The 22,307-nt window shown below is 53.0% G+C and overlaps 2 protein-coding genes and 2 non-coding genes across 11 annotated transcripts; all 4 read right to left on the bottom strand.

Annotated features, from left to right (window-relative positions):
* Positions 1-287: 287 nt before the first annotated feature.
* Positions 288-15,636, bottom strand: LOC101080242 (eukaryotic translation initiation factor 4 gamma 1-like). 8 transcript variants are annotated; one of them, XM_029831670.1, is made up of 34 exons: positions 15,181-15,636; positions 15,008-15,079; positions 13,577-13,694; positions 13,316-13,402; positions 13,124-13,156; positions 12,755-12,775; positions 12,353-12,529; positions 12,141-12,240; positions 11,506-11,616; positions 10,960-11,111; positions 10,679-10,771; positions 10,448-10,523; positions 9,217-10,302; positions 9,061-9,149; positions 8,801-8,990; positions 8,553-8,683; positions 8,360-8,479; positions 7,866-8,255; positions 7,519-7,662; positions 7,186-7,422; positions 6,954-7,058; positions 6,574-6,852; positions 6,326-6,443; positions 6,071-6,176; positions 5,696-5,985; positions 5,497-5,612; positions 5,255-5,427; positions 5,057-5,182; positions 4,770-4,851; positions 4,571-4,669; positions 3,698-3,838; positions 2,141-2,222; positions 1,922-2,062; positions 288-1,561 (listed from the first exon to the last, which is right to left on the bottom strand). In XM_029831670.1, the coding sequence occupies exons 3-34, from the start codon at positions 13,649-13,651 to the stop codon at positions 1,380-1,382; spliced, it is 5,352 nt and encodes a 1,783-aa protein (XP_029687530.1). In that variant the 5' UTR covers positions 13,652-13,694; positions 15,008-15,079; positions 15,181-15,636; the 3' UTR covers positions 288-1,379. The 8 variants fall into 8 exon arrangements, with proteins under 8 accessions (XP_029687530.1, XP_029687529.1, XP_029687531.1 ...); XM_029831669.1 differs by lacking the exon at positions 15,008-15,079; XM_029831671.1 differs by lacking the exon at positions 15,008-15,079 and having other exon boundaries at positions 8,553-8,680.
* On the bottom strand, positions 6,235-6,300 carry LOC115248069 (small nucleolar RNA SNORD66). The gene has a single exon (XR_003887103.1). It is a non-coding gene; the product is annotated as a small nucleolar RNA SNORD66 (small nucleolar RNA).
* LOC115248076 (small nucleolar RNA SNORD66) lies at positions 7,745-7,821 on the bottom strand. Its single transcript, XR_003887109.1, has one exon. It is a non-coding gene; the product is annotated as a small nucleolar RNA SNORD66 (small nucleolar RNA).
* A 1,961-nt stretch (positions 15,637-17,597) lies between the features above and the next one.
* Positions 17,598-22,189, bottom strand: LOC115248058 (serotransferrin-like). The gene is made up of 17 exons (XM_029831690.1): positions 22,026-22,189; positions 21,804-21,952; positions 21,132-21,234; positions 20,862-21,053; positions 20,647-20,776; positions 20,491-20,546; positions 20,154-20,317; positions 19,924-20,077; positions 19,634-19,797; positions 19,457-19,553; positions 19,356-19,376; positions 19,099-19,263; positions 18,846-18,996; positions 18,630-18,697; positions 18,370-18,551; positions 17,994-18,186; positions 17,598-17,907 (listed from the first exon to the last, which is right to left on the bottom strand). Exons 1-17 carry the CDS (start codon positions 22,063-22,065, stop codon positions 17,861-17,863), a joined length of 2,076 nt encoding a protein of 691 aa, XP_029687550.1. The 5' UTR covers positions 22,066-22,189; the 3' UTR covers positions 17,598-17,860.
* Positions 22,190-22,307: the final 118 nt, after the last annotated feature.

Below are 22,307 nucleotides of genomic sequence, written 5' to 3'. Positions count from 1 at the left end.
CTGGTGGAGGCAGGACAATGCTGTGACTCTTCTCAAACACACCAACATCTCCTCCTCCACCACAGAATGAGTCCTTAACATGATTGTTGAAGAGCTGAGACGCGGCCGCATCAGCTGGGCTTAGATAAGGTGTTGCCAGCTGAACGCTAACGACCCATCAGTGGTGCTCCAGCAGGTGCCTCTGACCCGTTTGAGTCATTGACTCCAGGTGGTGACGTTCAGGAGACGTGTTCCTGAGCAGCTCTCCCTCGACGCCAGGTTGGAGGTTTCAGAGAGACGTGCACGACTCCAATGTATTAAGTCCTTTATTTGCAATGTTACGTAACCTCATCTTTCCAGTTTCCGATGCAAAAGAAGCAATAATTTCTTAAATAAAGGCAAAAAAGAAAAAATGAGAATATTTACAAAATTCCAACACAACTAATAATGATTGGATCATCTAAAGCATCCCTCTGCATCCGGACAACTGCGGCTTCTGTTGGAAAAGGTCACACTGCAATTATCATTTCTGAAAAATAAAACTAAAGAAAAACTGTTTTTTGCAATATACATTTACAGAATGCTCCTGAAATGTTTCCACTTGTAGTAGAAAAGGCTTTCAGATCATTTCTGCTTTGTTTTTGTTTTTTTGTTTTTTTAATATATAATCAAGTCAATTTTCTGTAGATTTCAAGTTTTAATGATGATCGGGTCATTACGTGTCCTCTAGGTCAGCTCAGGTTCAGTTAAATAAGAGGTAAAGACAATGAGTCCCTCCGTTAGGGTCACTACTGGGGATGAGAGGATGGCTTTGAGGAAGCATTGAGACCACCCCCAAGTAGTCAAGGTCAAAGGTCATCATCAGTCTTCTGTTTTGTCCTGTAAGTTCATGATGGGAAACAGGAGGAGGAACAAAATCTGCTTCGAAAAGTCCATCAAATCACTACAAGTTTCTGCGTTTCCCCAGCAGCACTTCAGCTTCGCAGCATGCTGCCGTAAAGGTCAAAGTTCAAGCAGGTGTGGGCGGGGCCCAACGCTCAGGTCACATGCTCTGCTGTTAGCCTCAGGTCTGACGCAGGCTCCAAGGTCGTCTACAACCAGTAGAAAAATAAGAAGCAGCCTGCTGGTTTTGTACGATTAGACAGAAACGTTTTGTAGTGACGCGGCTCTTATGGCAGCGGGTTAACGACCCCCCCCAGCGGGTTAACGACCTCCCCCCCATCACACGCAGGTTTAGAAATAATGAGGAAGTGAGAGGGAGGGAACGAGAGATGAGTGGGTTCAAGTCCATCCCTCACAGCAAGAGAAATATTCATCCTCATTGAGGATTGATGAGTCTTCCTCTCCATGGCTGCACCCCCGGGGGGGGGGGGGGGGGGGCAGCCCTCAGCCCCGCCTCCTTACTCCTTGTCCGACTCGTCCTCGGCCTCGCGCAGCCAGGTGAAGAAGGCGGTGACTGATTTGAGGGCCACACCTTTTCCTGTTTGCTCTGCAGGGTCTTTGCTGGACTCCCACTTGTAGAAAGCTTCTTCCTTGATGACGTCCTCGTCGTACAAGGCGTCGAAGAACATCCGGAGCAGGTCTGTGAGCAGGGGACACAACACAGGTGTTGAGGGGCGTTCTGGCACAACAAAATGGTCACAAAGGAGGGACGTATTCTGAGATGATCACAGGACAAATGTGACCCGGGTCCACCTACCACTGGACCTCTCGTCTCTCTGGGCAACTAAACTTCAAACCACTGATGATCACATTTTTTAGAAATTAACAAAAATCATTCCTAAACAAGGACCAACAGCTCCAGCGACCCTCCTGGATGAGCCACCAGGTCACTGCAGGGCTCTACTGCCTTGCTCAAGGGTTCCTTGGCAGCGCTCTGCAGGTGTCCCCCCCCCCCCCTATTTAGATCCCCAGTCCTGACTCAGCGGCAGATCAGACTCACTCGCCGGCTGCTCCATGTGCACCATGAGAGCCTGGAGAGCAAACAGGGCCTGAAGCTCCTTCTGCTCATCACACAGGTGCTTCTGCAGCAGAGCGGCTCTCTTGTTGATCTGCTGGGCGTTGACCTTGTACGTGTTGACACCTGGAGAGAGCAGCAGAGCGTGTTCAGGTAAGATGGGACATCTACTGGGACCTCTGGGACCTCCTGCCAGGTACTTACAGACGATGGCAGACTGACACACGCACGTCATCAGGGCCCGGATGAACTGGTTGGAGGCCACTTGTGCTTCGTCCAAGTTGGCCTGAGGACAAAATCAACAGCAGCTCTGTCAGTTTCTGCCTGATTTTCATCATTTTCAGCAGCAGCTCCAGCAGCAGCAGCAGCAGCTCCAGCAGCAGCAGCTACAGTAGCAGCTACAGCTCCAGCAGCAGCAGCTACAGTAGCAGCTACAGCTCCAGCAGCAGCAGCAGCTCCAGCAGCAGCAGCAGCAGCTCCAGCAGCAGCAGCTACAGTAGCAGCTACAGCTCCAGCAGCAGCAGCTACAGTAGCAGCTACAGCTCCAGCAGCAGCAGCAGCTCCAGCAGCAGCAGCAGCAGCTCCAGCAGCAGCAGCTACAGTAGCAGCTACAGCTCCAGCAGCAGCAGCTACAGTAGCAGCTACAGCTCCAGCAGCAGCAGCTACAGTAGCAGCTACAGCTCCAGCAGCAGCAGCTACAGTAGCAGCTACAGCTCCAGCAGCAGCAGCAGCTCCAGCAGCAGCTACAGCAGCAGCTACAGCAGCAGCTCCAGTAGCAGCTACAGCAGCAGCTCCAGTAGCAGCTCCAGCTCCAGTAGCAGCTCCAGTAGCAGCAGCAGCAGCTCCAGCAGCAGCAGCTACAGTAGCAGCTACAGCTCCAGCAGCAGCAGCTCCAGTAGCAGCTCCAGCAGCAGCTCCAGTAGCAGCTCCAGTAGCAGCTCCAGTAGCAGCTCCAGTAGCAGCTCCAGTAGCAGCAGCAGCAGCTCCAGTAGCAGCAGCAGCAGCTCCAGTAGCAGCAGCAGCAGCTCCAGTAGCAGCAGCAGCAGAACCAGTAGCAGCAGCAGCAGCTACAGCAGCAGCTCCAGTAGCAGCTACAGCAGCAGCTACAGCAGCAGCTCCAGTAGCAGCTACAGCAGCAGCTACAGCAGCAGCTGCAGCAGCAGCTACAGCAGCAGCTACAGCAGCAGCTACAGTAGCAGCTACAGCAGCAGCTACAGCAGCAGCTACAGCAGCAGCTACAGCAGCAGCTCCAGTAGCAGCAGCAGCAGCTCCAGTAGCAGCAGCAGCAGCTCCAGTAGCAGCAGCAGCAGCTCCAGTAGCAGCAGCAGCAGCTCCAGTAGCAGCAGCTCCAGTAGCAGCAGCTCCAGTAGCAGCTACAGCAGCAGCTACAGCAGCAGCTCCAGTAGCAGCTACAGCTCCAGTAGCAGCTACAGCTCCAGTAGCAGCTACAGCTCCAGTAGCAGCAGCAGCAGCTCCAGTAGCAGCAGCAGCAGCTCCAGTAGCAGCAGCAGCAGAACAACAGCAGCAGCTCCAGCAGCAGCTCCAGCAGCAGCTCCAGCAGCAGCTACAGTAGCAGTAGCAGCTACAGCAGCAGTAGCAGCTACAGCAGCAGTAGCAGCTACAGCAGCAGCTCCAGTAGCAGCTCCAGCTCCAGTAGCAGCAGCAGCAGCTCCAGTAGCAGCAGCAGCAGCTCCAGTAGCAGCAGCTCCAGTAGCAGCAGCTCCAGTAGCAGCAGCTCCAGTAGCAGCAGCAGCGTCTCACCTCCACCCAGTCGGTGATCCGTTGGTTGCTGGCGTCGTCCTCCAGGAGTTGGTCCAGCTCCTTGCTCAGCTCTGCTCCACTAAGGACCTTCTTCCCAACCTCTGCTGACTCAGTCTCTTCTCCCAGAGTGAACTCCACCTCCTGAGTTATGGACCAGAAGGAAAGGTTATGACATCATTCACTCTTAGATGTTCTTGCTTTACTGGGGCTGGACTGGTTGGTGACCTGGGTATATTTCAGATTACCGTATTTTCACGACTATAAGGCACCTAAAACACTGAGATTTATAATAATAATCTTATAATATGGAGCGCCTTGTGTGTGGACTGAGTTCCAGAATCTGCTGTGCCCCTTTGGTGGGTGCACTACGGTAAACGCTCCGCCCATCGATTAGCGGCACACCTCCGCGTCAGGACCCCCTAAAATGGCGCCGGTCAAGCGAGATGCGTAAGAAGAGGAATTGGGGATGTTGGACATTGAAATAGTGCAGCTGTTTAATTCAGATACAGAAGATGAAAACTTTGATGGTTTTGTGGCGGAAGAATGAATATTTTGTTCAATAAATGTGTCGAAACTCACTGTTTTACTTCCGTTGTCATTTTCTACTGTATGTGTGCATGCGCCTGATAATACGTGCGCCTTACGGTCGCGAAAATACGGTACATATATTACAACTCTGCCCCAGACCTGTTCACCCATGGCCTGTACTCGTGCACGTGCACTTCCTGCTCAGAACAACAACCACGGCAGGTTACGGCGCCTTCTGCCTGAGGCGGGAACGTGTGTGGAAACGAGCGTCTGAATGTCCAAGTGTTTCCATCAGCAACCCAAAAACAGCTGGACACGGCGTTTGGTGCACATCGTCCTGCTCACCTGCTCGGTCACAAACTTGTTCATGTCTTGATCCTCAGGCAAGAAGTCGTTCCAGTTCAGCCCAGCACCGACCCACATGGCTCCAACCTTCTTTGGAGTCTGAGGGAACAAAGAGTAAACTTGTTCCAATGGCCTTTAAAATCCGACCCAGCTGAACTGGTTTCCATCCTCACGGTGGACGGGCGGATGCTGCACTTACCATCCCTTTGCAGAGCAACTTGAGGATCTTCACGAGCAGCACTGCGGCTTTCCCCAGAGGCACAAGAGGTTTAGAGATCTCCCTACAGGCAGAATGGACCAGTTAGCTGTGTGGAAACATCTTTTTCTACCAAACTTCAGTCCAGGCTCATCAAGTGTGAGTCTCCAATCTTTGGGCCAGCAGACATGAAACGTGAATGTGCTCGGGTGTCAGCAAGAGCTTATCTGACACAAGTCAGTGGGTCAAGCAAACACCAGTAAACACGAGTGTGGATGAAGCTGGAGCACCTGAAGAGCTGTCCCATGGGGATGCCGCCCTCGTGCAGCATGGGGGTAATGAGCTCTGCCAGATAGAGCCAGATATGAGGGATGTCGATGGCGATGTCCTCTGCAGCCTCCAGAGTCTCTTCTAGCCTAGAGAGAGAAAACAAGGCTCATTCTCTCTGGCCTGGTGCTCACCAAGGTGCACCACAGTGCTGGACCCACCCTCTGTAGTACTGCTGTGTGGCCAGTATGCCGTCCTTTACTAGGTTGTGCAATAACCTCCCCATATGCTCTCTGGCCAGAGTGCTGCGCTCCAGGGTCGACTCGACGCCACACCGGACGAACACGAAGAGCTGGGAGGCACTGTTGAGCTCCGTGACGCACTGGAGCGCCTCCTGTGGCGGGAGGAGACGACAACATCCTCTCAATCAGCTGCCAGATGAGGAGAAAGAATCGAGCCGTACCTTTGAGTCGTTGATGTGGAGGTATTCCTCAATGATGGCTTTGGCCTTCTTCTCTACCTCCTCCTCTGTCATGGCAGGTTTGGGAGGGGGGGGAGTAGGGGCATTCTCTCCCTTAACTGGGGGGAGCAAAAGACAACATCTTTTCAACGTCCATCAACTCCATCTTCTGAAGAAGTGCTGCTCTCCTTGGACAACTCGCCTGCGAGCTCTTTGCCGGGCCTTCTGTCAGCGCTGCCCCGGTCCCTGCTGCCCCGGTCCCTGCTGCCCCGGTCCCTGCTGTCGGTCATGCTGGCCACGCGACGCACAGGCTCGTTAGCATCCCGGCTGTCTCGGCCCCTGCTGCCACGGTCCTGGGACTCTCTGCTGAAGCTCCTCTTGGTGAGGCGGGTCTGGCTGCCCCTGTCATCTCTGCCCTGCCGACCCTCGTTGCGATCAAAGCGGTCGAAGCGATCCCTGTCAACTCGGTCCCGCTCACGGCTGGAGCTGGATCTAGGAGTTGAGGATGTGCATATTACAGCCACAACCTGCCGATGGCGTCCTTTTCTTTGGGATAATGTCAGAAGGTGCTGACTACCTGTGAGGAGGAGCTCGCCGATCAGAGTCGGCTGACGATAACAACGAACCCGATTGTTGCAGAGCAGAGAAGCGGTTCAGGGTGCTGGTCGCCGGCCGATTGGAATCTACAGGGCAAAAAGGACATTTACATGTAGGAGAACTTTAAGGCATGAATCACATGTTGCCCTCGGTTCCTCAAGGCCACCACGCTCAGTGGCACAGACACGTGGAGCAAATCCCCAACAGGACGCCGCCATACTGGGCTGGTGTTTACCTTGTTCACCACTTGCTGGCTTCGCTCCACTTCCTCCGCTGCTGCCTTTGCCCCAGCTACCCCAGGTGCCTTTGCCCCCCGGTGCCAAGAGTTGATTGTTGACATCTACGGCGCCCGGCTGAAGCAAGAGCGACACATTTATATATTAACCAGCTGAACCAGACGTGAGGTCGTTGAAACAAACTCTGAAAAGCCCTTAAATATTGAGCTGGACTGGTGTCAACCCCCCCGATAGGTGCAACCTCTACCTTGGTGATTTTACTAAAGCGTGTGGCATCAATAGGTCTGTTCTTGGAGATAGGCACTGTGTTCCATCCTTCATCCTGAGGCTGGCTGGTCCTGCCCCCTCCTTGTGCATGAGGACCCCGGCCTCCCATGCCCCCTCCCATCCTGCCTCCTCCGTCCTTCTTGGACAGGAGCTGCTGTTGGACTTTGATTTGCTCCCTCTGCTCCTCCATTTCAGCCTCCTTGTGAATCTGGTCGATGGTTTTGGGACCTTGGTCTGCTCGTCGAGGCACCCAGTTATTCTGAAGGTCACAGACAGAAGCTACTTGACAACTGGTCCAAATATCGTCATCAATCAGGGGGAAACTGGCTGCTGAACACGTTGAAATGTGTCACTTTTTACCTTCCTGAGGTCCAACACATCTTGTAGCATGAAGCGGATTCTGGAAGAAGTCTTTCTCTCTTTGATGATTTTGTCCATCTGATTAAAGTATTGATCCATCCGAGGCTGTTGTGCAGGAACACCAACAAGGTTTAAACACGACAGCATCTCCTACGCTATGCTAACCTCTAAAGAACACACCGAGATGCCAGAGACACTTCAAAGACACCAGGGTTTGTGGTGCTTCATTTACCTTGGCCTTCTCAAAGTCTAGATCTTTGCCAATGGTGGAGAGCAGCCTGCAGAGGCACTCCAGAGACTCTTCGTCATGGTTCTTCAGTAGTTTTACCACACAGTCGTGCATAATGGCCTCCGTCAACATCTTCAGCTTGAAAAGTTCGCCTATGAACTTGATGTTGCCGAGCGAGCGACGGCGCGCCTGGTCTTTGGCCTCGTCCAGCTCCGCCTTCAACCGATCCCGTTCATCTCCCTGAGGGCGGATACAAGCAGGTGTGTGTGAGTGAGTGTGTGTGTGTGAGTGCTACAAACATGGCGGCCTGTGGCAGCAGTGAAACCTCAGGCTTACAGCTTTGGCAGCATCCAACTCTTTCTGCTTTCTCTCAAAGATCTCGTCATCATCTTGGTCCCTCTCAAACTCTTTCTGGCAGCGGTTAAGTAGCAGTTTGCGGAAGTTCACAGTAGCTCCGGGCTTCTCTGTGTTCACTCTCAACTAGAAGAGGAGAAGGAAAAGACTTTATTAGGTGTCAGAATGTTTGTTTTAAGCAGAAAGTGGGTCAAGTGCTTTAATTTGGCTCCATCAGATCCTCAAAGCCATCACGATCATTCAGTGGCCCAGACACGTGGCACAAAGCATCAGTCATCACAGGAGCCAGCAACAACGTGCGTGATTATGGTGCATCTGAGCAGACTTACTCCAATAAGGCAGCGGCACATGTTGGCATACGCCACGGAGAAGTTGGGCTCCAAAATGGCCTTCTCAAAGATGAGGTCAATGGCTCCCTTCAGCCTGTCCTCCGTGTCGATCTTCAGCTCTTTCACCTGCTGTATCAGCGCCTGGAACTTCTGAGGTGTCAGTTTGTTGAGGATACTACGAAGCTGCTTCAGCACCTCGTGGGTCCTGGACTGTTCCAGGCCATCCTCCTCGGCGTCTTCAGCAGCACGGCTGCGTGCCGACTTCTTGCTGGAGGGTTTCCAGGCGTTCTCTGCTTTGCTGAGTTGCACGTCATCATTCAGGGACATGCTGCTGATGATTTTCCTCGGCTCTTTCCTCTGACCTTGCTGAGAGCGCCGCGGCCCCGGTGGCTAAAGGAGGACAAGGTTTAAATGGAGGCAACCAACATCCAAGAGAGAAATCTTTTGATGTGGCTTTTATTGTAATAAAGGAGAAAAAAACAGAATTTACGCACTGGCCCTCGAGGTCCTCCCACTGATCGGCTCCCGAGGTTCCCCAAGTACGAGGGCGTAAAATCCGGCCCAACGTTCATCAGTCTTGCCGGGTCAGCGGGACGCAGCGGAGTCTTGTTCACCTAGAAATACAGACCAGCTTAGAAAAAAGACAATTTCTCTCCTTTTAATTTCAGAAGGATGTCTAATTGCTACCTTGTCCAGGACCACGTCGCTGATGGACGGCAGGCCTTCGGGTCTGTGCATACTGACCCCGAGAAACTGGCGCCCCAGGAGGAAGTCCCTGTTGTAGCGCTTCTTGTCGTCTTGGTCATTTGACTTTTCTTCTAAGACAAACAGTAAAGTAGGCCATGTTGGATAGTTCTGCCACTCGAGCTGCTGGTGTGGAAATCGACACCTTTACGTATTTACAGCAGAACGCTGTCAACATTGGGTGCTACTACCTTCTTTGGACTGGTGTTTCTGCCCAGCTGGGTCAGGGGCAGGTTTAGGCCCATCAGATTCACCACTGTGTTTGTCTTCCTTCTCTTCCCAGGTCTCATCTGCAGCCTCCGAGGGAGATGATTCCTCCTGAGCATCAAGGACGGGGCTGGCCTGAGTGGATAACGCTTCAGCAGCAGGTTTGATCTGCTCCTGGAGAAGAACAGAACGATATTAGCTGAATCTGCCGAGACGCTTTAACCCAGCCCGCTGGATAAAACACCTCTGTGAAGGCATCCAGGAGGTCTCCAATGGCCTCCTTCTTGTTCAGCTCCTTCATGTTTTTCCTCTTCTTTGGCACAGACGTAGCAGCTGAAAAGGGACGTGCGTGAGTACGTGGAAGAGAAGCAAATACCAGAAAACATCAAGTGCATCTTACGTTGCATAGTAGTAGGTTCTTCTGTGGGGGGGCAAACAGCGGCTGGAGGGTCGTCCCTACTCGGCTTCAGGCCGTCTTCCTCCTTCACCGCCTCCTCCTGAGTTGCTGTTTGAGCCACAGGTGCAGGTTCCTGAGAGTGAGCGTCAGGCTTCTCCAGAGGTGTAGTGTCTGAAAACGACAACTCAGGGAGTTCCTCGGTGTCCCTGGGGAGGCCGTTGGCAAGGGGCAGCTCTGGGGCTTCAACCAATGTGGGTTCAGGTTCAAGTTCGGGGCTGAGGGTGGCGCTCTGGTTCTGTGGAGCAGCAGGTTCATGTTCCGAGGGTGGGAGCTCGGAGGGCTGGGCCGCCGGCTGCTGGGCCGCCGGCTGCTGGGCCGCCGGCTGCTGGGCAGCCTGCTGAACAGGAACCTGCTGAACAGGAACCTGCTGAACAGGAACCTGGGCCTCTGGCTGCTGGGCCTCTGGCTGCTGGGCCTCTGGCTGCTGGGCCTCTGGCTGCTGGGCTTCTGGCTGCTGGGCTTCTGGCTGCTGGGCTTCTGGCTGCTGGGCTTCTGGCTGCTGGGCTTCTGGCTGCTGGGCTTCTGGCTGCTCAGCAGTGGTCTCTTCCTTTGCCACGTTAACGGGGTTAACCAGCGCTGCATCCTCCACAGCCACTCCTACCTTTGAAGGGACCACGTCCTCCTCCACTTTCTTCACTTCCTCCAGTCTGCTTTCATCCTTTTCTGGTGTCTTCTCATCAGAGCTGGAATCGAGCTCTTCCATTTTAACGGGCGCTTCTTTCTTTGCTAGTGATTCAGAAGGGACAACGGGAGCGTCGACAGTGTCACTAACTTTAGCCTCCACTTGGCTCTCCGCCTCAGGAGGAGGTGTAGCAGCGGCTGTGGGTGGGGGGAGGGAGGGCGTGGCCTGCTCATCCTTCATCAACGGAGGAGGCACCTCAGCAGCATCTGCTAAAGGATGGGCAGCCAACTCGGGAGGCGGCGCATGTGGAGGCTCTGCGTCCTGATTGGCCTCCAGCAGATCTTCTGGGTTTTCTGTGGGTGGAGGTGGTGGGTTTTCAGCACCGACGTGATGCTCCACAGCTTCATCTGGACAAATGGAGAACACTTGTGACATGTACTCATAGTAATAACAGCACAGCTTCTATCAACAACCCTCGTAACAATACCAGCAGCACTTGTACGTCACAAGGAAACTGGCAGGTCTCTGCTGTAGGCCACAAGGTTTACGTACCTCTTCTTGTCGCCATAGTAACAGGATGTGTACTTTCCCCATTGATGTGTGCAGGACTTACATCTGAGGCAGCGGCCTGAGGTCACAAAACAACACTTTTACTGCGTCACAGTTAATTAAGGAGATATAAATGTAGATAACGGCACCAAAACCCTTGAGTTTGTTTATTCAGAAGCACGACTGGTTCAGATTAGCCGAGTCAGAAGACAGCGGTCCCAAAAGCCTCCGTACCTGTGGAGGAGTGGGTGTGGTCGCGGACCTCCCACCCGACATGATCTCCTCGGTAATGTCACGCCCCCCCTGGTTGGGGTCTCGTATTCTTATCTGTTGGAGCGAGAACATTGGACACATCACCTGGACGTGTCTAAGCAACATTTACCTCCAACGTGCGGCGCTGCTGCTGCACGTCAGAAGCACCATTGTTGTCCCAGAAAGTTCTGGACTGAACCAACAAATGCTTTCTGTCCAGTCCTTTTTGAAACCCTCACACAGCCCTTTTGTTGGCACCGTACCGGTTTGCGCTCCCTCTTTGGGGGGCCCTGTGGCTGTGCTGGTGGTTGCTGGGGAGGCGGGGCTTGTTGCTGTTGCTGGGCGGGGCTGATCATGACCGGCGCCGGCTGGACAGACGGAGAGTACTGCGGCTGTGCGGGGTAGTACGCTCCGGCTGGAAAGGAAACAAATGTGGCATCAACTGAGGATCTACGAGGAATTTCCTCTCGTCACAAATCAGCGTTAGCTTGTTTGGATGTTCCTGCACCAGGAAGTCTGTGACGGAGTCGTGAACCCAGACAGGAGGAAGCTCTCTGGGCTGAGTCTAAGGCCCAGAACCTATAACGGCTTAACGAGATTTCACCTTTTCATCAGCGACTTGGAAACTTTCTAAAGTCTCAATGTCGCCACCTTGCTGTGAGTGAGAGACTAAACGCATCAACGTGCACGTTCACCCCCCCAGAAAGAGGAAGGAACAGACGAGATTAGCCAGCGTCACTGCTGCCACTCAAGCCCACTGAATGACACACAAGCGTACGTGCGCGCGCACACCCACACACACTACTCACCAGGGTAGCGCTGGGAGGTGAGAGGAGCGCCGTGGAGAGAGAGACGGCCGTTCTCTCGCCCACTCCCTCTCCCCCCACCACCCCGCCTCTCCCTCGCAGCAAGAGAGGGATCTGAACCAACGCAGCAAACGAAGGAGGGAGAGCGAGGGATGGGGGGGGGGGAAAGAAGAAAGGGCAGGAAGAGACAGGGGCAGCATGAGTTAATGAGAGGTTCCAGAAGAAGCTGGGAGTTAAAACGGGTCCCATGAAATGAAGAGTGCATCGTCCGCTCTGCTGATGATGCAGGTTCTGAACAGTTACTGCCCAGCAAACGTGGGTTTGAGGTGTTTGAGAGGCTAAATGCCCCTGACATTTTTACCCCCAACCCCCCGCCCCCCAAAACTGCACGTTCATTTCAGGGAACCTGTGAGGCAGCATCAGGTAAGAGAGAAAGAAAACAAGCCAAAGCAAATCGCAGCAGAATTAATCCGGGTCACATGCACCGCACGTTAAAACAAACACGCCGACCATCAGGTAACCACGGCAACACAGTGTGTGTGTGTGTGTGTGTGTGAGGGCACCTCAAACTTAAGCAAATACGGCTCCATTACTGCGGCTTGGCTTGGGTGGGTGTGTTCGGTGTGGGGCCCACTCACCATAGGGAGGGTATTCCGCAGGGCTGGTTCCTGGATAGAAGCTGGCGGTGCCGCTGGTCACAGGATACTGCTGAGTCGGGGGCATAAAGGGGGCCCGGTACTGCAGACACAAAGGAGCCAGAAACAACATCAGCTCGTTATAGTGGCCCAGCTGAAAAATGGGCAAGAATATGAGGTTGGTACGAGAATGACGGGCCGCCCTCAGAACCAACCTGCCCAGGGAGGAAGTAGCCCTGAGGAGATCCAGCAAAAGACAGCTGCTGCTGGGAGATCATCATCATCTGGGAGCTGGAGGGGTAGACGTGGGCGGGACCAACAGGCCGCGGGCCATTACTGGTTTGGACCCTCGGAGCAGCGCTGGGCATCGCTGGTCGGTTCTGGTAGTAATTCTGAACGGGTGGATGGAAAATTAGGAAATCTGAGCCCAAATACTGCTCGTGGAGCAGCTCGCGTCTCAAATGTGGAACGTCTGAGGCATGAGTTTGGGGATTTATTACACACACACACACACACACACACACTCATGTTTACTGCAGCTTCAGCTCCTGACTGACACCTAATGCTAAAGCACTGCGAGCACCAGGTGAGGGGGGGTGAGGAGGGACAGACGTTACCTGTAATGCTCTGTATCCACCCTGCAGCCGCACAACACATGAGCAGAAAGCAAGAGAGGCAGTGAGTTTAGGAGGAAATGAGCACGAGGCGGAGACTGACAGGACGTTAGCGGGAACGATGGCGCCAGAGTCTCGGCGGCGAACATTAAGCTGGTAACTACGGCAGCTGGGATGTCACACGAACAGAAAACGAGCAGTTTAAGGGCCGAATGGATAAAGGTGGCTGGTCTGAACTGGGCCGGGAACGAGTCCCGTTGTGACTGACGGGGACCAGAACCACACGAGGAAACCCTGCTGCTAATTGCCCCGCAGGTGGAACCGCTAGCATGCAACATCTTAAACGAGACATGAGAAGAGGGCAGTTAGTACCTGTTGGTGTAACGTACGAGGCCCTGCAGCAAACTGGGAGCACAGCAGAAAAGAGAGGGAGAAAAGGTGGCAGAGCTGACTTAACTCACAGACTTTAGAGCAGAAGCAGACATCAGCAATAAGGCGGGAGACGGACGCCCGAGAGGCAAAACTGACACTGACGGGTGGAGGCGCACGTGCTGGGAGCAGTACCTGTCGTGGCTGTGGTGCCGAGCTCATCTGTGGAGGTGGTGGGGTGGCAAAAACTAGAGAAGTGGGTTGGCCAGGACCGTAGGCTGTCTGGGGAGCAGATATTAGCACAGCTGACGCCTTCATTGGGTCACATTCAACACAACAGCACGTTCTGAAACCTATCACAATGAGATCTGAGCCGCGTCTTAAGGGCTCATTTTCTGAGAAAGCGCATGTGTCGGCGTTCTGAAGTGCACGTGGCGCGTACACAGCTGTTCTTACCTGCGTCAGTCCTGGGGACGGGGCAGGGTTAGGGACAGAGGAAGGTCCTGTTATAGGCTGTGGTGGTTTATTCATTTCACCTTCGTTTCTGGTTCTGCATGAGGGTGGTGTTGTCAACCTTCAGGAAGAAACATGAAATCTGATCACTTCTAGGAACAATCCGTCATTCATCTGAATACTCTCGCTAGAACCACAAAAATGAGGTGAACGGAGTGTTTTGGAGTGGCAACATCTACGCTAGCGGCGAGGGCGCGGCGGGCGGCTCTGCCAGAGATAACGCCAGCAACACCCACAGTGTTCAGGCCAATGAGCACCAACACTCCTGACACATTCCTTGATAACTCCAGATGTCAAACTCCTCAGAAATGACAGTGGGCAGGCTGAACAGCTGCCTTCATGGCACGCATGCAGCTGGCCTCGCCACCAACCTGCAGCTCTTGGTGGAAGAGTTGGGTTTGTTTTGCACCGAGTGGATTAAATAAAATGGACACCCCGGGTCAAAGTTCACCTGCTCTGTCAAAGCTGCTACTTTGGAGCTACACGTGCAACAAACGAAGCGGGGCCGTAACTCGTGTCAAACCGCCCTTTCGTGAACGCGACGGGCGGAAAAAGCGTGTTTGACACAGAAATCAGAGCTAACGTGTCACCATCCACCTGCCGACACACTCAGCAGTTAGCCCAGGAGTTAGCTTGTGGCTAACGCCACGCTGCCCAGATCACCGCGCAACCCACCAAACTACCGCATGGTTCCGACTCGGCTGGTGCCCTCACAGTCGCTACGCACCAGGTGTCGGTCGGGGCGTTTTTCTCCGACAGTCGGTCAAGATTCTTACGAGTGTTGGCGTTTGTGGCCCGTCAGCTGGTGGGACCGCCGCTCGGGGCTAACGATACGTGTCCCACCACTATCGACATCTTGCCAAGTTACGCTACGTGGCCGAAACCGACAGCCAGCCGTTTGCCTTAACCTTAGTCGGCCTGTTGTTTTCAGCGGGTCCTTGCCGTTTTATATCAATGCATGCAAGGTTCCAACCCAGAATAAGTCAGACTTGTAATAACGCGACTCTTGACATGGATAAGATTACAGATATTGTCAGTTCCACTGTTAGCATGTTAGCCCAACCCTGTCCAGCTGGGTGTATTTAATTACAGGCCCGGCAAATTAAAGTCCTGACCCCGCGATTGAAGTTGAACTAATATTAGCCCAAAGAGTCAACCAAGAACAAGTCTTACAACGTTTCAATTGAGCAACTTTCACCCATAAGGCAGGAAAACGGTTAGCGCTAACGAGCTTCGGTCAGAAGCTAACCCCATAAAAGCTTAACCACGAGACGGACAAGACGGCTGTCAGGTCCGCGGACATGAACGTTTACTCGGCTGTGTTAAATAACGTCTCAAGCAACGACCGACGAACTACTAAACTGTCATTATTACCCTGGTGTTATCTGCTCGCCTCGCCCGGGTACAATAGGGTCACTCTTCTGGTGTAGCAACAGCCGGCGGGGCCTGTAAACCAGCTAACATTAGCGGCTCCGTGTGCCTTTGACAAGATGATGCCAACCTCGGGCCAACTTACTTCAAGCACGAATTGCTTGTTTTATTCTTACCAAGAATCAATAGTGAATTTGTTGCAAGACTGGAACCCGAGAAATCAGCCACTGCTTAGTCTTCCTTTTACGTTAGTAGTGATGTTGTTGTCTCCTTGTCCTTTACTCCGAAAGAAAAATGATGCCCTTCTCGGCTTCTAAATTAGCACGCTAGTTAGCTAACCGGCAGATGGAGCGAGTGCTACTGTCACTGCGGTTTAAATCCCCAGGCGTGCAAAAGTGACAGTGCACAAAATCGAGTAATATAGTACTTTAGGAGCACTATTGTCGACTCCGGAGGCCTCGATAAAAGCCCCTGGACCGGAGGTCCATGATCCAGGCGTCGATGGTGACGGATTAGCGGGGCGGTATATACACAACAGTCTCAACGGCGGACTCAGCGCGAGGCCATGGTGCGATGTTGCTGCTGTGTAGCGCGAGCCGGTGTGCCTCCAAGTCGCGTGGGTAACTTCCGGGAAATTTAAAATGTGATGCCGTCGCCTTCGTCACGTGACACGGGAGCCCGGAAACTGGAACCCCTTTTTCGATTATTACACGTTTTAAAACACGTCGTCGTGATGAAATCAGTACTTTGATAGCACACGATGCTCCCCCTCTGTTTAGTTTAGTTTGGAGGTAGCACAAAAAAGTAATGATGCAATTCCCCGCCCCCCAAATTATGAAAAAATAGAAAGTGTTTATTTCTTATATTCTTTATATGTTGAAAATATTTACTGCATTTACAATTTCATATGAGAAGATGATACACACTGGAGTATCTCAGAGACTCTCAGGAAATAACTAAAGAGTTTTCAATCAACTTTATTTGGACAGCACTTTTACACACTTTTAGTACATTTACTATACTAGTAAATCCCACCAGAGTCATAGAAAGTCCTCAGGGACCCCTCCTGAGGACTTTCTATGACTCTGTGGTGGGATCAGCCATCTTCTATGGGATTGTCTGCTGGTCCAGTAGCATCACGGACAGGGACAGGAAGAGGATGGGCAGACTGGTGAGGAGGGCCAGCTCTGTCCTGGGATGTCCCCTGGACAGGGACAGGAGGAGGATGGACAGACTGGTGAGGAGGGCCAGCTCTGTCCTGGGATGTCCCCTGGACAGGGACAGGAAGAGGATGGACAGACTGGTGAGGAGGGCCAGCTCTGTCCTGGGATGTCCCCTGGACAGGGACAGGAAGAGGATGGACAGACTGGTGAGGAGGGCCAGCTCTGTCCTGGGATGTCCCCTGGACAGGGACAGGGAGAGGATGGACAGACTGGTGAGGAGGGCCAGCTCTGTCCTGGGATGTCCCCTGGACAGGGACAGGAGGAGGATGGACAGACTGGTGAGGAGGGCCAGCTCTGTCCTGGGATGTCCCCTGGACAGGGACAGGAAGAGGATGGACAGACTGGTGAGGAGGGCCAGCTCTGTCCTGGGATGTCCCCTGGACTCGGTGGAGGTGGTGGGAAACGGGAGGATGATGGCTAAGCTGTCCTCCATGTTGAACAACACGTCCCCCCCCCCGTCCACAGGACACCCTGACAGCACTGGGCAGCTCCTTCAGTGAGCGGCTGCTCCACCCTCGCTGTGCGAAGGAGAGGTATCACAGATCTTTCCTGCTGGCTGCTGTCAGACTGCACAATAAACATAACACCCGTGTGAATGAGGAGAGCACTGTTGCTGCCCGAGGTGCTCCGGCGCTGCTCCTGCAGACGAATCGCCGTCTGGCTCAACAAACTGCAGCGTCTCAGAGATGGCCCACAGACCAGAGCATCAGGCGTGGGTCTACTCTCCTGTTATGCAGCCTGTCCCTGGGAGGGAGGGGCCGGACAGTCCCAGCCCGAGAACACGATCCTTCCGGCACCGCTCCCACTCTCCAGGTGAGGGCGGGACGGTTGCAGCTGTACAGGGTGGTGTCGTCCACCGCCAGGCAAAGGCAGGGCCTGAGATGTAGGGCCTGCTGGCCATAACATCACTCTGGATGAAGGACATCAGGTTGTCTCAGGTGGGACTTCTTTAGGACTGGGACAAGGCAGGATGTGTTCCAAAGGGTTGGAACCTTCCTCTGACAAATGCTCACAAGCTACATTCTAAACAACATTTTGCATTAAAACTCATGTGACAGGGAGGAAGTGTACACATCAAACATCATTTATGTGCCACTATGTAGTGAAAAAACCCTGCTGCTGCAGCTCCGGGTCCCTTCCACATACCCCCTATAGGCGTCCCAACCTGACTGGATATTTGGCACGCTAGCTATTCAGCCTGAGTCCGCTGACCCACACTCCAGTACAGTAGGTGGCAGCAGTGGTGTTGCCGACCACCTGACTGGCGTCTCCAACGACTGGGCCGAAATTGTGTAGCGTGAACATTTGCTGTTCATTCTTTTAACTACAAAAGTGGCAAAATATGCAAATAAATGTAGACATAAAGCAAGTTGGGGAGAAAAAGTAGAGAAAACATGACTCCAAGTTTTATTTGGGAAGATTCAGGCATGCAAATATAGATAACACAAATGTAACAACATTGTTGAGAAGTGGCTCCGGAATCAGCCTGGAACAGTTGATTTGTGGGTTTGGAGCTGTTTTAATCAGCTCTACAATCAGTAACAAAATGCTTAAAGCAAGTTTTGGCAAAAGTGAAGGAGGTGTTGGGAAGGCGCCTGAATCCTGAAGGAGGCCCCTCGTGCGCCGATCACCACTAGCTCTTCTGTTGACAGGAATGGAACGTGCAGATTTTCTCCAGATCTGTGGGGAGCAATAACACGTGTTATTCCTGTAACATGCAGGTAGGCGTGAGTCTGATGAGAAGCTAAACCCTCCGCGGTACAAACCTGGAGTACTGTCGGTGCACACTCTGAGTGAGGACATGGCCGTCATGTATTCCGCTCCCAAGAACTTTTCAAAGGACTCTCCCAAAGGAATCTCCTGCAGACACTTGGTAGAGTCCTTGAAGAGGAGGTTCTTTCCTGATTCGGACTGGAACAGTTTGAAACGACCATCCGTGCCTTTGGTCCCAAATTTAGCCTGAAAAGACAAACGGGGCAAAGCAAAAACTATTAAAGAGCTAAAAAAAGAGCCATTTTTCAACTGTTCTTCGGTAACGCAGCATCAGAAACAGCCCGAACCCGAACCCAGTTCCATTTCCCCCTCTAGACTGTAACTCAGGGGAAGGGTGTAGTTAATAGAGCAGAAGAACTCCGGCCCGACCTGCTGGTCCTGCAGAATGCGCACGACATCACCGCGGCTCTCGGGACGCGTCACCACAGCGTGTGCCGGCACCATCGCCAGGTGGCAGGAAGCAAAGTCAGTGACGGGGACTGGACTCTTGTTTGGACAGATCAGCTCGTAGTCTGCAGAATTCACGTTTCTCGCCCAGTCGGGACCGTTGCCTTAAGCAGGGAAGGAGATTTGAATTCCTCTTAGACTTGAACATTTAGCACTTGAGCTGAAGACAACGAGCGTCTCACCATCGCTGTTTTCCTTCACGATGGTGTGTTTGATGAAGGCGACATCGCCGGCACCCTCAACAAGGCACCTGTCAGATATCAAACACGCTAATCTTACTATGAAGCGAAGAATATTGGCTCTGGAGAAATACTGCGGTATGTCATTTGCCAAAGCTTCAGGAAAGTAAATGAATCTTTTGGCAAGTACAGTAGAACTCTGATGACTGTTCAGCCCACCTGAAGGCTCCAGCATAGCCGTAGTAATGCTCTTCAGCGCTGGGCTTGCACTTGTACTCATCTCCCACAGACTTGCTACTTCCTGCACATGCAGCGCAGAATGGAGAGGTTGGTTCTGCTCCAGGGGCGCAGCCAGAGCTGAAGAAGGTGGCTGAGGAGACACGGTGGAGCACAGTGTGTTTACACTTTCACCTGAGCGGCTCTGTCAGGTAAAAGTCCTGCAGCTGAAGGAGAAGAGAGAAGCCTCGCTTACTGAAGTCGCAGTTGTTGGTCTGTTTGTGGATGAGGCCCATGGGAATGTTCCAGCCCGCCGTTCTGCCCATGCCCGTGTGGCAAGACCTCTTCCCCTTCAGGGTCTCCCAGGTTATGCCCATTCCCTTCTTGACCACAGCGACAGCGTAGTAAGAGGATGCTGGAGCTGCAGAGGCGCAGAAGGTGGATCAGATTACCGCTGATCCAGACTCAAAGGAACATTTAGTAGGGGAGGGGGGGGGGGGGGTCTATACTGACCTGAAGAAACACTGCATTGTGCTGTGGACAGAGATGCAAAAGGCAATATTACAAGTGTCAGAGCTAGCACGCTGCACGTGTCTACGGGCCGACTCGCCTACCTTCGTCGTACTGCTCCACCATGACTGGAACCAGACCGCACTTCCCGGCCGTGTACACCTGTCCTCCGTCCACTGCTATCGCATCAGCACGTTTGCGCTTCAGGGTGGTCAAGAGAAATCAGGTCAGACGCAGAGCTGGAGGCTGGAGAGCTGGGATTGGATCATTTCAGGACTTACCATGATCATGCTCATGCAGTCCTCGACCGATTTGGCACTCTGGCACTCGACGGTGGTGACTTCGCCCTCAATGCTGTTGATGCTCCACGTGTCGCACTTTGCTGTCTCGGCAGGTCCCACGGCACACCATTTAATGGCAGTGGGCGCGGCGCTTGTGGCCTGTTCTGGAAGGCAAGGAGTCTGCGTTCAGCTATGCAGAGCCCTAAATCTGCTTATTTGGGGTTTTGATTGTTCAATTTGGAGGAAAAAAATATGCAAGAAAATAGAGATTAGGGAAAAGAGTGTAATACCTCTCTTGAGGGAACGGATAATGCTCATGTATCCGGCACCCAAGTACAGGAAGGAGTCTGTGTTTGGTGGCAGCTTCACCAGCCTGATGGTTGAATCCTTGAACATCAGGTTTTGGACAGGTGCGTAGTCTTCAGAGGAGAACAGGTTAAAACCCTGCAAGAGCACCAACGCTGGTAAACGGGTCCCTTTCCACATCGTGGTGATGCTTTTCCGCGAATGCGCTTCATACCCTGACTGTCGTGAGCGTGTTATAAATGAGTTCTGCCATTTGGGGGTCCTTCCGGCTGACCACGGCATGGGCCGGGACTCTGGCCAAGTGGCAGGTTTTGTAGCTGTCGATGGACTTTCTGGTGTTGTCCGGGCACAGCAGCTCATAATTGGGCTTTTCAGATTCTAAACCAAACCACCAGACATCCCAATTTTCAGTTGATCGAATGAAAAAGTGCGTACAATTGTGACCCAGTTAGGGGTGAATCATCGAGCTCAAGAAAGCTCCGGCTTCAGTGGCGGCAGTTAAATGATAATAAAGCCGCTCTGATCAGGACAGGTGAGTGTGGGTCACTCACCAGGTACAGTAAGATGCTTTACAAAAGCTACTTCTCCAGCGCCGTCTGCCAGACACCTGACAAACACAGAGGTGTTAGCAGCTGGACGTGCACAGAGGGAAGCGGTGCCAAGCACCAAGGTGTGTAGGGGGGCATCGAGCAGAGGGGGGTACTGACTGGAACGCTCCTGCGTAGTCGTAGTAGGGCTCCTTGTGGGACCTGGAGCAGTCTCCCTTGCACAGCTGACACAGTTTGTCGTTGGCGTTTGCACCAGGGACACAGCTGGAGTGAAAGAAGTTTTTCACCGCTGCAAAACAAAAAGAAGGCTTTTGAATCTGTGACATGTTGCCGTATCAATGTTCTCACTTCTTCATAACGTTAGAAAACCTCACCTTCCTCCACGGGGCTGTCCTCAATGCCTGTCCACTTAATCAAGTCCATGGACAACAGAGTTCCGATGGGAATGTTCCAGCCTGCAGATTTGCCCAGACCAGTGTGGCAGGACTTCTTCCCTGCCAGGTCTTTGATGCCAAAGCTGGAGCCCTTCTTCACCACGGCCACGGCGTAGTAACAGGTGTCTGAACCTGGACGGGTGCAGAAAGGTAGAACATCTAAGGTGTCTGCCCTTTAACCTCCATGGAAACTGCTGCTGGGCGACCTACTGGGGCCGTAGTCCTCAGCAATGATGGGATGCAAATCGTAGTTCTTCAGTCCTGCAGTGTACACGTCCCCTCCGTCCAAAGTGATGGCATCGGCCAATTTGGCCTTGGAGATAAACAGAGGACGCAGCATGAGGTTTGACTCTCCGTTCTGCTGCTAAACTGGCAACTATCACATTAACAAGAAGGGTTGTTTTAAAAATCCTCCTCATATTAACTTTCTCAGGTTGCTGAGTGGCGTCCCGTGTCCTATATGGGTGTAATATGGGTGTAATATGGGTGTAATATGGGTGTAATATGAGGTTTATGTGGGTATTATATGAGCATAACTGAAGAACAAGAGTCCAACGACTCCTGTAGACGTGTGTCGGTGGGGTTTGGCGCCGCTCAGCAGCTCATTTGTCCATGAAGCTGTCACATAAACTCATTTCTGCAGGTGACCAATGCTGTTAAAGTCCACTTCCTGTTGTAAAACAAGAAAAGCACCATTCCGACGCGACAATGGAAACGAAGGAAACAGACAAAGATGGACTACATGGAACACGCAGCAGTCGGTGCCTCCTGGAAACCGTCCCGTCACCTCCGACCTGAAACTCACGTTCTTGAAGCAACAAGACGCGATGCGTCCCGCTCACTGTGGACGTGACATTAGATATGTTGGAGGGCGTTCCTCACCGTAATGGCAACGATACATTCCATGGTGCTCTCCCTTCGCACGCAGGAGATGGCCGGAGCCACCAGTTCCAGCCGTTTGCACTTTAGGTATTCTGCCTCGGACTTGAGGCACCACCTGATCCTGGCAGCAGGGACAGCCGAGGCAGCCGCTGTGGAGTCAAGGGAACAGTCATGTTGAGCGTTCAGAGCCAAGCACCAGCCAGCGTGTGTCACCGTTCGTACCGAGGCACCCGAGCAGCACCGCGAGGAGGAGAGTCTTCATGCTGGATGTCCTGGTGTCCAGGTCAGCAGAGCAGACAGAGCAGGAGGAGAACGGGGCTTTTATAGCACGCCACAACCCCCCCCCCCCAACGTTTGCTCTGGTTTCCTAATGTTTGTGCGTCCCCCGAGCTGGACGAGAAGCAGACAGATAAGCCAGCGGGGTGGAAGTTCCCAAATCAGCCAACCACTGTTTGCACAAATCTGAAGCCAGCGACAAAGGTCGACGTGACGCAAGTGGGGCGC

The sequence above is a fragment of the Takifugu rubripes genome, chromosome 22 (assembly GCF_901000725.2).
Source record: "Takifugu rubripes chromosome 22, fTakRub1.2, whole genome shotgun sequence".
Classification (NCBI taxonomy): domain Eukaryota; kingdom Metazoa; phylum Chordata; class Actinopteri; order Tetraodontiformes; family Tetraodontidae; genus Takifugu; species Takifugu rubripes.
The sequence above is the reverse complement of the archived record's forward strand: the minus strand, read 5'-3'. Positions and strand labels throughout refer to the sequence as shown.